At 38.6% G+C, this 16,116-nt stretch overlaps 1 protein-coding gene across 1 annotated transcript in view; it reads left to right on the top strand.

Moving 5' to 3' along the window:
- LOC140994876 (E3 SUMO-protein ligase PIAS1-like) overlaps positions 1-16,116 on the top strand; it is a 65,240-nt gene that overhangs the window by 38,621 nt on the left and 10,503 nt on the right. The window contains exons 3-6 of the mRNA XM_073464703.1: positions 12,061-12,145; positions 12,247-12,385; positions 12,486-12,620; positions 15,320-15,425. Of these exons, the coding sequence (XP_073320804.1) occupies positions 12,061-12,145; positions 12,247-12,385; positions 12,486-12,620; positions 15,320-15,425 (465 nt within the window). The remainder of the gene's footprint in view (positions 1-12,060; positions 12,146-12,246; positions 12,386-12,485; positions 12,621-15,319; positions 15,426-16,116) is intronic.

The following is a 16,116-nucleotide window of genomic DNA, read 5'->3' as shown; positions in this document are numbered from 1 at the left end:
AATTTACATAATCATTAGTCAAATTAATGGTGTTATTTGCATATACTTGTAATGTTGCATATATCATGTTGATTATAGCTGTACATTAGGCAGCTCAAGTGCCTGTAGAGCAGCTACAAAATGATTGACTGAATTGGTTCTGAAGTAAATTGATATTCAGCGTTTCTAAAAACTCCTCATCCTTAAAAGTTTGTGTTAATCCAACCGTTAGCTACTTTTTTAACATGCAGGTTGAGCACTGCTGGCTGTTTTTCTGAGTATTTGGTCTGTGATTTATGGTAATTGAGTGAGACAGATGCAGTATGCATTCAGATTCATAGAAGGATTGATTAACATAATATTTGTTAATTAGAGAATAATTATTAGGGACAGTATTCCGAATTTCTATGAATGTACAGGTACTCTTCCTCCTCCATTCACATGAAACCAAACTCACTGACATACTGACTCACAACTGAAACACAAATGTCTCTGTCTCGATAAAGATTGCTAGTTTGTGTGAATACCAGGAACAAAATGGAAACACGTCCATGATTTTATCATTCTGTCCTTGACAAAGTATGTTACATTTAAATATATTATAATGTTGCCAATAAACAGGCCTTTATTAAAGATAGGCTGTCATTAGAGACAGGCCTTTATTTCTAATGAATTGCAGTGTCACAATTCTCCAATTCCATGATTCAGTTTGACAATTTGACTTTTCAGTTGTTTCAGCACTGATGACTATGCCATTGTTAGACTATCGTGTCATGTACAGAGGCTTTGTCCTCACTGCAGCGGCCCAGGGGTCGAGTCCGACCTGCAGCCCTTTGCTGTATGTCAACCCCTCTTTCCCTCATCCCGTTTCCTGTCATCTCTCAGGCTGTCCTGTCAATAAAAATACTTATTTGGTTTCTCAAATCTGTCCCAAGTGGACCCTCTTCTCAAACAAATGGATCTCTCCTCTCGTATTTATTGCACACGGGATAAGTGTCTGGAAGTGCAGTTACAGGCTGATGCTAAGCAAGCTGTGTTGTCTAAGTGTTTTTTTCCTTCAGATGCATGTAAGTAGGTGAGGGTGGAGAGAATAAAATACTGGGAGAATCAGAAATCCTGCTTTTGATTTTGATTAAAGGCTAATTATGATCGATTTCTGATTGAAAATTTGATTTGTGACACCCCAACATATATTTAATATTTGTGGAACCCTTTCTGTTTCTTGATCTGTGCCCCTTTGCTGTGTCACTCATTCACTTCACGTTAAAACATTTTACTATGAAACATCTGTAGGAATTGCTGATTTATTAACAGCAGCCTAATTAAGAAAGCAAATACAATCAGTGCTGAATCAATGAATCACTGAGTGAAAACTATTTGACATCACGCCATTATGTGAGATTTAATGTAAGTTCAATGAATAGATGTAATCAACTGTTCCATTCTTCCCCCAATCAAGAGTAGCTAGGCAACAGTAAAAGTTGGGCAAATCACCGACTAAATATACCAACACCTGCAGGATGTCAGAAATTCGCATCAGGGAGTGTTTTTCCATACAGTCATCCAGAAGTCCTTGCTTCAAGTCCTCAGTTATCAACCCTGCTTGAATGTCCTTGAGCAAGCACACTTAATCGGTGCAAATCAGTTGTTCTTTTCGTCTTGTTTCGCCCTTGGATTGTCAAGCAGATTTGTGTCTCTTCGGGGAATCAGTAAAGGTAGTATATCACACATATTATCAGCTATATACAACAAGTCATAGAGGAAATATTCCCAAATGTCTACAGCACAGAAACCTATAAATCACCTCTTCACTCAGCATCAAAACACAAGCAGAGGTTCACCCGCTCACACTCCCCTGCACGATGCAGAATTCTTTATCTCACTGTAAACAACTCAGCCTTCTCACAACAAATGAACATCAACAAAGAAGGCTTGGCTGCTCTGAACTATAAACACGCTGCACACAACATGGCCTCCACCTCTCACAGCCTGTTAAACCAGCATTTTTTTCTTCTTGAGATGGTGCATCATCCTCCTGATTAGAGGACCTGAACCCTGATTGTGACTCCTAACATTTGATGCTCCTTGAGCTCATCTCAAACACAAACAACACTCTTCTTTACACAGTTACGTTCAGTGTGCTTCACTTCACACTGACTAGGGCATAGTGTGTATTATTATATCAACAAGCAAGATATTAGCTGCATTTACATGGACAAAGTAAAAATGTCTCATGTGACCACCTCGGTTGGAAGAGACTGATCAGATCCGGCCTGATCTGAATGGATTTGCTATCAGATCGAGAGAGGAAAACCTTTGATAATCCTATTTCCAATACTGTTACCAACCTGACCTCAAAGAAGTAGCTTGCAACAAGGCCAACGGTTGGATCACCTCACATGCCCTGTGTCTTGTCCAAAAAGCTGCCCTTGAACACACCGCAAAGACTACAGCCGTCAGCCAACAAGCCTGAACGTTCTGCACCTGCGTGAAAGGAAACGCCTCAGCAGATATACAAACCATAGTTATGATTAAGATACATTTCCTGACACCACTCTCACTAATATAGCCACATCTAATCAGGAATATGGGATACAGAATATGGGATACGGGAGGACGCTGCGCCAAATGGGTCATATCATAGAAAGTCTTTTCCGATTATTTTCTTGATTAATCATTTTTGCTTTCATGTTGCTTGTTTTATCCAAATAATAGTCTAAAACCGAAAGGTATTCAATTTAGTATTAGATATAACAAAGAAAAGCATCAAGTCCTCATGTTTTTAGAGGTAGGAATCTGAATATTTGGCGTTTTTACTTGACACATTTCACTGATTATCAAAATAGCTGCAGATGGATTTCTGTCCAGAAACCTTGCTACATGAGTGAAATCATGGATGCTACAGGGATAGGCTCAAGGGTATTTCCCTCTCTTTTTCCGTGTCTCTTTTCGTGCGCTGGTCAGCTCAGCTGAACAGCCAAACAGAGTGATGTCTCTCACTTAAAAGCCATCAGTGATTCTACATGCTCAATTGGCCGACAAAACACAGACAAGGGCTTTCAAATGCGGACTAGAGCCACTGACGCTCACTGACAGCAGACCTTTAGCCTGATGTGTCAGGGACCTTAAGGATTGTTGAAAGGTTCAAAATAACGAGTGTTGGAAAGAATGAATGAAGTCAGCATCCACCAAAGCAGAAACGCAAATATTGAACCCAAGACAAAGTGTGGGTCCATCTTGAAAATTGTCTTAACAGGCAGAGTGAATGAATTAATGAATGAATTGATAATTTAAATTTCTCCATTAAGTTAATATATATATATATATGTATGTATATATATATATATATGTATATATATATATATATATATATATGTGTATATATATATATATATATATATATATATATATATACATATATATATATATATATATATATATAAATTCCTCTTCTTCTGTTATATTCCTGGCAGGTGGAACCTCTTTGTCAAAAAAGTTGCATTCTAATGAAATGTTTTCAGTCAGATTATACACGTCCATGTAAACAGTTGGAATCTTATCAGAATCTTTCAATCAGATTAAAGAAATATTGTCCATGTAACCACAGCTATTATGACCTGCTTGCTACAGTATAAATGCATTGATGGGGTAGCAGGGCCAGCTGCCAGGCTGAGAAAATGTAATGCCAGCCTGAGCAGTCCTGTCAGCACACTGGAATGCCTTAATGAGCCCTGTCAATATATAACTGTGCAACACCCTCGTGCAGATAATAAAGGATAATCACTGCTGTTCGGGGGAGAGGAAGTAACACTTCTGGAAAAATGTTCTCAATTGTCTTTGTGTGTGTGTGTGTGTGTGTGTGTGTGTGTGTGTGTGTGTGTGTGTGTGTGTGTGTGTGTGTGTGTGTGTGTGTGTGTGTGTGTGTGTGTGTGTGTGAGTGTGTGTGTGAGTGTGGGTGCAACATCCAGATCTGACCTTTTGTTGTGGATCCTTCCAGCATCATAGTTCTGAATTTGAGTGACGCTGAAAAGGTTTTTTGTCTTTGTTCAGCCTGTGAATGTTGCAGTATGTTGTGTTTGTGCACGTCTGTGTGGCTCTGTGTGTGTGTGTTCACGTGTGTGTGTTGTGCGTGTGCGTGTTGTTTTGTGTATGTGTGCGTGTGTGTGTGTGTGTGTGCCTGCGGTGTACCAAACAGAGAAAAAGTAGCAAAGCCACTAACAAGTTAATAAACTCCAGCTGGGCTTTGTTGTGCTGAAGACGGGCTGCAGAGCCGAGCACATTCTCTGTAGCTTAGCTCACACGGCGTCTCCTCTAACCAGAGAGAGAAGACCGAGAACCAAAAGTTTTCTACGTTTTTACTGACTGCAGGGTCAAAATCACATCGCAGTAATATTCCACACTTTCCAATCTAGTAGGCTCACAAGCCACAAATGAGCTTGTTAATAGTTTCCTCCATCTTGTCACTATGAGGTTCTGTAACTCAGTTCTTACAGCTGGGTTTCAGTTTAACTGGAGGACAAAATGTAGAAATATTTCACCGTGAGGTAACAAGTGCTTTGAGACCAGATGTGACCAAGCTGGAACATAAATCTAGTTCATACTTAAAAGTGCAGCGTACAAGGTGTCTGTTTTACCTCACATAGGTTTTTTTACTGTTAGACCTCAAAGTGTAAATGAGAAGTGTTTAGTCAGCTCCCTCTCAGTGTGATCATTAACAGTAGTTAGTTGCCTTCATTTATCACTAGTATGATTATTTTTACAGTATATGTTTCCATGCTGTCTCTTGTGCTCATTGAGATGTGTACACAGTTTCGAAACAGTGATCACACCTTTTCTACTGGAAGTAGGGCCGAAACTAACAATTATTTTCAGTATCGATGAATCTGCTAATCATTTTCATGATTAATTGATTGTTTAGTCTGTAAAATGACAAAAAAAAAAATCATAAATGCTCATCACAATATCCCAGAGCCCAAGGTGACGTCTTCAAATTGCTCCTTTTGTCCAACCAACAGTCCAAAACCCAAAGATTCTTCTTTTACGAATAAAAATTAGTAAATTACAAAAGCAAATCCTCACATTTAAGAAGCTGGAACCAGCAAATCTTTGACATTGAAACAGTAGTTGGCAATTGATTTTCTTTAAGTTGACTAATCGATTAAATGACTAATCTTTGCTGATATGGACCTGGGAAGTAGTAAAACAAAGCATTATAAAAAACATCAGTTGATTTAAAAAAGTGTGATGTGCGATAGGAACTCACTACCACTCTATATGTAAATAAACATGTCCATTTTTGCACAAAAAAGAAATAGGAAATGAATGTATAACATATGCCAAATTTACAAGAAGGCCCAAATAATAGGAATTTGGCTGCTGGGGCTGCTTGTCCTGTAGTATGTTGGTGTTCAAGTTTACCGTCTGCTGTAGCGCAAAACTTCTCGAATTGTTGACAGCTATTTGCTTTGAGTTATCCCAGCCATTCAAATGAACACAAAAAACATTAATGTTGCACAACATTTACGATGATCTCATTATGGCTGATTTCTCGGCACCCCCAACTGTGACTGACTGCCAGCGTCCCTGGTTGCATCTCTAGTGTAAAGGTGTGCAGATGTGCCTCAATTTCACTTTCGCCACAAACGTTCACTCAGCTGCCAGTTCATCTAAAACAAATGCAGTCTGATGTCATAAATCACACTGTCATGAAAGTTATAATCTTCAGTCTTTGTCCAAAACAGTTTAGAGAGGTGTTTATTGAACTTAATGATGATTTTAGATGCTGCAGTTTGTGTTGCTGTTAAACTGTGTTGTGTTATACTGACAGGTGTTCGTATTATTTTGTCCACAATATCAATGAGTAGAAACACTTCTCAGTGTAACCCAATACAAAGTAGGTTGCAACAAGTGATTATTTTCATTATTGACTAATGAAATGATTATTTTCTCGAAAGGGGGTAGACAAAATAATAGAAATACCTGTCAGTATAGTCAAGCCGAGGTGATTAATCAATCAGTTGTCAACTGTTAGATTAATCCATAACTATTTTGATCACCGATTGATCGTTTAATCGACCAAACAATTAATCATTTCATTGACAAAATAATCAACAGATAAATAAACAATGAAAATAATGTTTAGTAGCAGCCCTGTAGTTTGGTGTTATATATAGTACCTAATAAAATGGCAGCTGACTGTATGTTTTGGGTTCTCGTCAGTTTATTTCCTCCTCACTGTAAACAGCAAACCATTGAAGGTCATTTTCCCATCTGTCACTCTTCCCACCATCTGTCTTTCAAATACATACATTTCACATTATAAGACAATGTCATGTGCAGCGTAGCCGGTACAGCAGAGGTCTCAAATCGTGGACCATGAAGGGCTGAGAGTCGGCAGGTTTTCATGCCGTACAGTCTCTGCAGCAGGGCTGTTTCTCAGTTTGCACTCTTAACGTCCATGATAACACTTTTCACATGATTTCTTGTCGGTTGAAGCATGGCGTCAAAACAGCCGGATTGATTTTAAAGCTTGACGTCAAGCACACGGTCCATCACAGACTGCAGAGAAGCATCAAGTCTCTTCTCTTGAAGACAGCATAGAAAGATGTTTACAAAAACTCACCTGAGCGTCCTCCTCCTCTCCTCTGATGACCTCACCTTAAACCAGACAGCTGTGATGTTTAGTCAGAACAAACTCTTCTTCATGTCACAGATAAACGCTCTTATTTATTTATTGTAATTACACTTGTGTCACAAAATGAATATCTCATTGATTTATTAATGTTCACATCCTAATAAGCACCACTAAGCAGAAATAAGATTACAGGCAGTGACAGAAATGTGTTTAATAACAGTAATTACAATTCAGCTCATGGCGTCATTAATTTAGTGTCTTCTTTCAGTGAACTCAAATAGAGACATCATTTATTGAAATTACATTCTGTGATGGAGTCAGCTTCATTCTTTATAATGGCTTAATTTCTCAACTCGTGAGTTTCTGCCTCGGCTACATGTGATGAAATCAGATTTAATATCCTTCACGTCAGTCTTTTCACACTTCTGTGTTTTCACGTGTTTGATATTTCATAAGACCGCAGTCTCTACCAGGTCAAGGTTGTTTTAGAGCATAAAAATCCTTCTTTAATTATATGATAAACATGATTATCTGTTATCTGTACATGCTTTGCTTGTCTTCATGTCTCAATTCTGCAAAGCTTATCACTCAGATTAGGCAGAAAATATTAAATGATCACAGTTTTGATAAAAAATTGGCGAATACAAATCAAAAATGTTTTCTTTTGTGCCACATTTATAAAATTGAAAGGAAAAATATTTAAACAAGGAGCAGCTGAATAATGTATTTAGTCTTAAATACCAGTTTTTATGCACCTAACATTTAGCTACCTAATACTAGTTAGATACATTTATCTGACAATACATTTCCTAAAACATAATAAGGTGACTGGTTGAATTAATCAAGCCAATTCTGATATTTTGAATCATAGGCTATAAACCAAATTATGATATTTCTGTTACCAGCTTTCTGAGTGCTCATGTGTGAGTGGAGTGGTTTAAATTTAAATTTAAGTTGGGATGTTGTGTAAATCATTAAGTAAAACAAAATGTGATCATTTGCAAATCCTTTCTGGCATATACTCAATTAAAAACAACACAAAAACAATAAATGTAATGTTTTCGTGATTGTTTTTTAGAAATGTGTGCTTATTCTGAATTTGGTTGAAGTTGGAACAGGAGCGACAACAGACTGTGAAAGTTGTGGAATGATCCAAAAACACCTGTTTATATCATTCCACAGGTAAACGGGCCCATTGGTAACAGGTGACAGTATCATGATTTGGTATGAAACAGGCGTCCTCAAAAGGCTCAGTCGTTCACAAGCATGGATGAGGCGAGGTTCAACACTTTGTGAAACACATGATTGTGTAAAGGACATTACTACATGGGCTCAGGAACACTTCATAAAACCTTTGTCAGCAAACACAGTTTGTTTTAACATAAGAAGCCAAACCTCTCAAATGTTGATCCAGTAGTTTGACATTTTGGAAAAAATCTCACTTTCTTCTTGCTTGCTTTCTTTCTTTGTTGCTGCAAGTTAGTTAATGTAGTTACCACTCTCATGTCTTGATGCTAAATATGCATCTGGACCCAGCAGTCGATTAGCTTAGCTTAGTGCTAAGACTGTAAACCAGGAAACAGCTCCACAAAGAGTACACATAAACCCCCTCTGTGAAATCCCAACTCGATGTTTTTACACTTCGCTTTTTGTGTAAATTAAACAAACAAGATCTAACGTGTTAATGTATTAATTAATTAGGCAGATTTTGTAATTAGGTAGGCAGATTTTGTTACCTATGGGCTCACTGTTTTTCCCTGTTTCTGGTCTTTATGATAAACTAAGCTAAACAGGTTCTGGCATATTTAATTGACAGATATGAGAATGTTATTCTTTTTCTCATCTAACACTGCAAAACTCCACCACTGACCCAAATCAACCACATAACATAACCTTTAATACAACCATATTCATGGGATTTATCAACATGATGAAGACATATAAACAACTAAGACACAAAATAAAGTCTACCAGAAGGCACATAGTCAAAAGAGAGCAGCACAAAATCCCAGGATGAGAGACAGAGAAACAATCAGTCCCCCAGCAGAAGCCTCTCTGTGCTGATGCAGGAGCTTTTAAGCACTTTATTCCCAGAACAGGTGCACCTCATTGAGCAATCAGATGTAGCACATCTGGGCAGAGCTAGAGGAAAACGGGACAAACAGCACAGGAACACATACAACGAAACACGTCAGAAAAGTATAACGGTCTGATATCCAGTCTTTGCTTCAGTATCATGATGTGTCGAACAATTAAAACCTCCTAAAGTTGATGTCGAACACTTTGCTGCATCTTAAATCACTGGAGTTAAAGAGGCCACTGTGGGATCTTGTGTGTGTGTTGGGGTGAAAGTAAGTTAGTGTGTCTGAGGGAAAAAGAGGAAGACATCAATCAAAGCTCATTTCAACCCTTCTCATATCTCTCCCAACCACACACACTGAAACACCAGAAACAAATCCACTGCCAGAGAGGGAGAGAGAGAGAGAGGGTGAGTTATAGAGCGATGGAGACATGAGGGGGGGAGAGTGAGAGAGGACAGAGTGAGAGGGAGTGAGAGAGCACTTTCTATTTATAGCGCGTGTGCCCGGAGAGGAGGAAGACTGTTGTTCGAAAGCACACTTGGTGCCGATGATTTTGTTCTGCAGTACACAGGCTGCCGCTCCGAAAGATGCGAGGACGAAAGCATACAATAAATACACGCCATACAAATTATACACCATGTGGGAGGTGAAATGGGTCGTTACTGTGAAAATTAATGGCTGTTTGAAAGGCTGATGAGAGGAGGAACATGATTGGTCCAGTAATCATCCACAGGAGCTGTAGAAGTCGTCCCCCTCAACGCCCCACATGGAGAGAAATAACCTCCACGTACTTTAAACTACTGAGAGTGCGTGTTGAAGTGCATGATCGTGTGTGCACACAGCTTCTCTCCACGTGTTTGACACTTCTACATTATTTTCTGTAATTAAAGGAACATTCATGATTCCTGACAGGTAATCCTGTAACTCATCTTCCCCCTCACTCACGCAGCCCTCAGGCCAGAAGATTCCCACTGAGATTCACAAAATATGGCATGCACACGCAAAGAGGGTACTACAGTATTTTAACAGTGGTCTGTAATGCTCACTCACAGGTGTACAGAGCACTCTTGTGGATAAGATTTTAGTTGGTGTGTTCAGACTGAGCTTGGTTGTCCGTTCTTCCGAAAAAGAAATACAAAAAAATACAGTTTTTATCATTATGATCATTTTATGATCCTTATGTACATGATATGTAAAGATGTTTTTACTTCTGGTTTGTCTTTAGCTCATCAGTGATTCCACACTGTCAGCATGCTTTAATCTGCCATTTGGCAGGACAATATAAGATTTCACCCCTGATCACACTGAAAAAGACACTGAGGATAAGTTGATCGTGGTGAAATCCTGTTTATCAGTGACCTGTAAAAGCTGTCTAGCTGAACAAAGTACAGTCCTCTATTTTGATGAAGGTTCTCAGTCATCCAGGTTCTGGTAATTCTAAGCGCTGTATCGTAGGCAACTGGACTTGTTTCAGTTTCACCTCTCCTCCAAGAGGCTTCTTCACTTCTAACTAGTCCTCTATCGATTTCCTGATTTATTTATTTTGAACTGCCATCCAGCATCTGTCCAGTCATTTTAAGATTCTAGAAGATTCTTGCTGTCTCTTCTCTCAGCGAGTCGACACACACATAGTCCCGCCTCCTCCCACTCGTCTGACTACGGTCAGAAGTAAATTACCTTAAATTTGTTGTTGTTAACACACAGTACAAAAGCCTTGTTATATTTATCGTTTGCTAAAAAATTTTAAATTTTATTCCCTCAATGTTGTGTCACTTTTTCCCCATGGTATCAAGTAACATGCAATCGAATATCGATGGTTTTCATATTTTCAAGGTATTGTTGGACCAACACTTCCAATTTGCACTCCCGTTCCTGTGACCTCAGTCCGCTGATCAGTTTGTTCATCACAAAAAAAGGATGTTCACCGAAAAAGATGTGTCCTATCTGTGATGAAGTAAAATTATTTGTTTCTTAACAAACTGTGTGATTCCAGTTTGTTTTTGAAGCATATACCTTTGATTTTCAGGATAATATCGTGAATACCAATTTTTTTGGCCAGTATAACTGTTACATTCATATTTGCATTTTCATGTCAGCCCCATTGGCTGTTGTAGCATGATGGCAGTGCAGTGACTCCCCCAGCACACACACAACTTTGATTTTTGAGAAAAGGCCTCATGAACCTCGAAACTCAATTGTTTTTTAGGTCTATATCAGTTCATACAGTGCTCTGTACTGCATTTTAGCAAGATATGTCATGTAGGAGTAACAAGACTATGTTCAGTTATTCTGTTCTGTAAATGATCTGTCTTTAACTGTTTCCATAATGTAAAAGTTGTGTGTGTGCTGGGGGAGTCACTGCACTGCCATCATGCTACAACAGCCAATGGGGCTGACATGAGGCCTTTTCTTCTTAAAAGCATTCTTTAAACTCTTATTTTATTTGCTTGTTGATTATTTTTATTATTTTCTCTTGTTTTATTTAACTTATCTTATTCTTTCTCATATTTAGCTCTTGTTGCAGAAAATTTAAAATGTTTTTAAATAATTAAATTATTTGTCTACCATTTTAATTTTGTCTTTTAAAACCACTTGGTAACCTTTTTTTAAAAGTGCTATATAAATAATGTTTATTATTTTGTTATGGGCATTTTTTTGGACTATTAAATTGATTAATAGAGCATTTTCTTATCTTTGGACTGAGCCAGACTTGCTGTTTCCCCTTGATTCTTGCATTTATGCAAAGCTAAGCTAATCACCTCTAGCTCCGTACTGAACACAGATCTGAGAGTGATATTGATCTTTTCATCTACGTCTAAGAGAGGTAAAACTGTTAAACTATTCCTGTGAGTAGAGATAAAAACCACAGTTGGGTTGGAGCTCCATCTTCTCACCATCTTCTGACGTAAACACACAAACTTTTCGTGCCTTTGCAAACCTGCTGTCACTTTAATGAAGGTTGGGTTAGCAGCACCAGTTATTTCCAGCACCTCTCGGTAGGCCTATAAATAGAACAAGCGCACACATTTTCTTCTTCTTCACCTCTGTGGGAGGTGATGTGGTTTGACATCCAGTTGTTCTTTAGCTTTTGCTAATTTCATGTTTAGAAGGTCCTAATAATGCTGTTTATGCAGCCTCTGATACATTACTGTTCACACACTTTGTTTTACCTTCATCTGTAGATTAAAAGTGTATGCAGTCATGCTTTGTCTTTGCAGAGGTTTGGTCTTCTAAATCTCACTCTGTTATGTGTCACATTTTTTTTTATAATTGGCCGACATTTTGTCACTGTGAGAAACTTGGTGGATGTATATATAATTTATGTTAATTTAAAATGTCTCCCCTCCTCTCTGTCCCTCTCTGCAGCATCAGACAACAGCCAGCGATTTCAGGAGACGTGTTTCGCCTTCGCATTAACGCCACAGCAAGTCCAGCAAATCAGCAGCTCGATGTAAGATGAACGCCGCTCTGTCAGTGCAGGATGCTGAATAATTAATAGATGTACATGCTTTCTGCAGATGTGTGGTGATAAATTTGTTTCTGTGCTCAAAGGGACATCTCGGGGACCAAATGTGACTTCTCAGTTCAAGTTCAGTTGCGGTTTTGCCTGTCAGAGACGAGCTGTCCTCAGGAAGACCATTTTCCACCCAATCTGTGTGTGAAAGTCAACGGGAAGCCATGTAACCTGCCGGTGAGTAACCACAGGAACAAGAAGAGTGACAGGAATTTTTATTTGATGAGTGTTAGACTTTAACCTCATCATATTCACATTTCCTCTCTTTCCTCACCAGGGTTATCTTCCTCCAACCAAAAACGGCGTAGAGCCCAAGCGGCCCAGCCGGCCCATTAACATTACCTCACTGGTCAGATTGTCCACCACAGTCCCCAATACCATTGTGGTGTCGTGGACCGCTGAGATTGGAAGGGTAAGGACCAAAGTGTCACAGTTTCTAAAAAGGGAGGTTTGAAAAGGCACATTTTATAAACAAAGGCAGCTGATTCAAGATGAAGCACATTCAGTTAATTAAATTAAATTTTATTTTTCACAATTATAGAGCAGAATAAAAGGGATGACATTTAAAGAATAAGATTAAAGAATAAAAATAAGTAGAAAGATTTAAAATATTCATGAAAATTAAAATTGGTTATTAAAACTTTTAGTTAAAAGCACTTGACAGCAATAAGGTTTCCAGTCTGCATTTAAAAACTGCCACATTGAGGCATTCCTAAGACCATCAGGCAGTCGGTTCCAGTGCTGTGCTGCATAATGATTAAAGGAGACATATTATGCTCATTTTCAGGTTCATAATTTTATTTTGGGTTACTATGAGAAGATACATGTTTTAAAGCTCAAAAATCACATCACTTTTCTCATACTGTCCAGTGCTGCAGCACTGTATTCCCCCTCTGTCTGAAACACTCTGTTTTAGCTCCTGTCTCTTTAAGGCTCCTTCTCTTGATCTGATTGGTCAGCTCACACATGCCGCTTACAACAACAGAGCAGCTGTGCTAATTTTATTCTTACGTGCCAAACTAGCTGCTAGGCATAAATTATGCAAATGTATGACACAGTGATGTAGTGTGATGTCACAAAGTCACAGAATTAAAGGCGGGATTCGAGGTGTTTCAGGCCCTTCAGGGGAGCAGTGTTTTCTGTGGTAGAGAGAGGCTTCAGTTGGTCCAGAATTTGACCTTTTTTACTTTTTTTTTTTTACTTTTTGAATCTTTTACATGCACAAGAACCTAAATAACACACTGAAGAAAGGGATAAAAACAAAAAAGCATAGTAGGTCTCCTTTAAAAACCACTTTCTACGTGCTTACAGTAGATCTTGCCCAGAGGAACCACTAGCAGCCCACTCCCCAGTGATCTCAGAGGTCTGGCAGGGTTTTACTTCATAAGCACACAAGATATATATTTTGGGCCAACTCCAATAAGTAACAAAACTTTAAAATCAACTCTGTGGCTGACTGGTTAGAGATTTAAGAACTGGGGTGATGTGGGCTGTCCTGTTCTGTCAGAACTATGAGGAAGTGTCTGAATTATGAGGAAGTTTCAGGTGCCTGTTGGCCTTTTCAGTCCATTGCATTAATCAATTTTGCTTAAGATTAAAGCATTCGAAATCTTGTTTTGTCATCAGGTCCCTGACTTCAGTTATGCTTTTAAGGTGATAAATGCTGATAAGTGATAAAGTCATTTATCAAGTACAATCATAAGATAAGACTTTATTGATCCCTCACCAGGGGAATTCACTTGTTTCAGCAGCTCAAGAGTCGTAAGCAGAGAGAAAAATAGTGATTCAGTGGTAGATAAAAGATAGTAAAATAAGTAAAAGTAAAATAGAATGAATACTACACACACAGATATGACACAGAAGGACAAGCTGCACATGATAATTCCACTATAGTAATACACACATGGTGTGTAGTAATATATTAGACAAGTATAAGAAGGTATAAATATGACTGCACAGAGACATTGGATTGTACTGGACAGGAATTTCATTGGATTTTCAGTTTGTTTCTGTGTCTTGTCCTTCTATACTGAACATGTTTGTGTTTTGGGGACAGCATGAATACATTTAAAGATGTCACTTCAGGGTTTGGTGACTTTTTTAAAATATATATACAGTTCTGTCAGCACATACTCGTCTTAATGTAATGCAATGGTAATATCAAGAACTGTTTCTTATCTCAAAGAAGTTGTGGGAAAGCTCATTGAAATCCTTGTTAATCCTGATTAGGTTTCCAGTATATTCATCAAGATGCTGTAAATAAGACTGGATCGGGAGCTGTCTGTGGAGAATCATCATGTTGTTCTGTTACAGTCTAGACAGACATTAATGCAGAGTCAAAGCAGACTTTTATTACATATTATTGTGTGTGTGTGTGTGTGTGTGTGTGTGTGTGTGTGTGTGTGTGTGTGTGTGTGTGTGTGTGTGTGTGTGTGTGTGTGTCTAAGTATAATGTATTTGTATAGCCCTTTATATAGACAAAATTAATACGCTTCTTTACGTTGGCATTATGCAACATCCAGAAAGAAGTCATAAAAGATAAAGTGACCACGTGAGCCATGTAGGCTTACATAATAAAACATGTACGCATCACATGCACGTGTGTGGGCAGCAGTTTGAAGCTCAGAAAGCGGGATTTCTGCCCACCACTGTTCTGAGGTCTTACAGACAAACACCTTTAATGGTGGAGCAGAGGAAGAAAGCATAAAACTGCAACTTCAGAAAGCACTTATGACCTCATATGGATAGACTGCATGTTGAATGAAGACTGATACTACAGTTATTGACAAAATCACCTTTTGATGAAACATTTCAGACCAAAAAAATTTGGTTAAAAATCTAATATCTCGTGTTGATTTTTACGGAGTTGGATGGAGCTTGACGTTCTGCAGACAAGCAGTAGAGGGCAGTAAACGAACCATCTCACAACGAAAGTTCATCAGGGCACAAGTTCTTCTTTACACATGGCTGAACGAACATTTGTGTCAGAGCAGTTGGATCAACCTTGATCAACACTGGGCAAGTACGGCCCAGAACTGTGCCTCCCTGAGGGATTTAAAGTGCCACTTTGCACATTATCACGTCACTGTCTGTATTGGTGTGTGTCCACAGAGTTACTCCATGGCAGTGTACTTGGTGAAGCAGCAGTCGTCCACAGTGCTGTTACAGAGACTACGGGCGAAAGGCATCAGAAACCCAGACCACTCCAGAGCACTCAGTAAGGACTTTCAACATTGTTTTTTTTTAAAGATCAGATACACTGGATCGACATCAGGGCCGATGTTTATCTTATTAAACTGATGATTGATCTATATTTAATACAGTTTTATTAGAAAATGGCGTTGTGTTTTCTTTATATCTTACAGTGGCTCTGTGGAACAACTATGTTGTGTTGGAACCCGCTCGTTATCTTATGTTAGCGGACTCCATTCCTAAACTAACGTTAGCTACTGTTGCTCCCTGTTAGCTGCAGTGAGACGAGGCACTTGAGAACGTGCATAAAGTCACATCCTTTGGACTGTCGTGGAATATCCGACCCAAGTCTTTTACAAAGAAATCCACAGTCCAGCAGTTTTAAACAAGTTAAACAAATTGTCCACAGGCTTGTATCATTTTTCCCGTCACGTTACAATCTGCTCACATATGGCCAATAAAAAAGTGATTAATACATGTAAATTGCTGTAAATTGTTACATAGAGCCCCTTTAATCAGGACAGGTCACCACCTGAGTCATAGTAGTCATAGTCGTAGCACGACAACAGCTTCTCTCTTCATGGTGTCTTATATAAAAATGAGCTGATGTATACAGATTTAAGAACTGTTTGTATGTAGAACTGTATGTAGTAATGTCCTTTGAACGACTGAGCCTTTCAAAGACGCCCCTTTCACACCCAATCATGATACTATCA

Source organism: Pagrus major, chromosome 4 (assembly GCF_040436345.1).
Source record: "Pagrus major chromosome 4, Pma_NU_1.0".
Lineage (NCBI taxonomy): Eukaryota > Metazoa > Chordata > Actinopteri > Spariformes > Sparidae > Pagrus > Pagrus major.
This window is presented reverse-complemented; position numbering and strand designations above follow the sequence as displayed.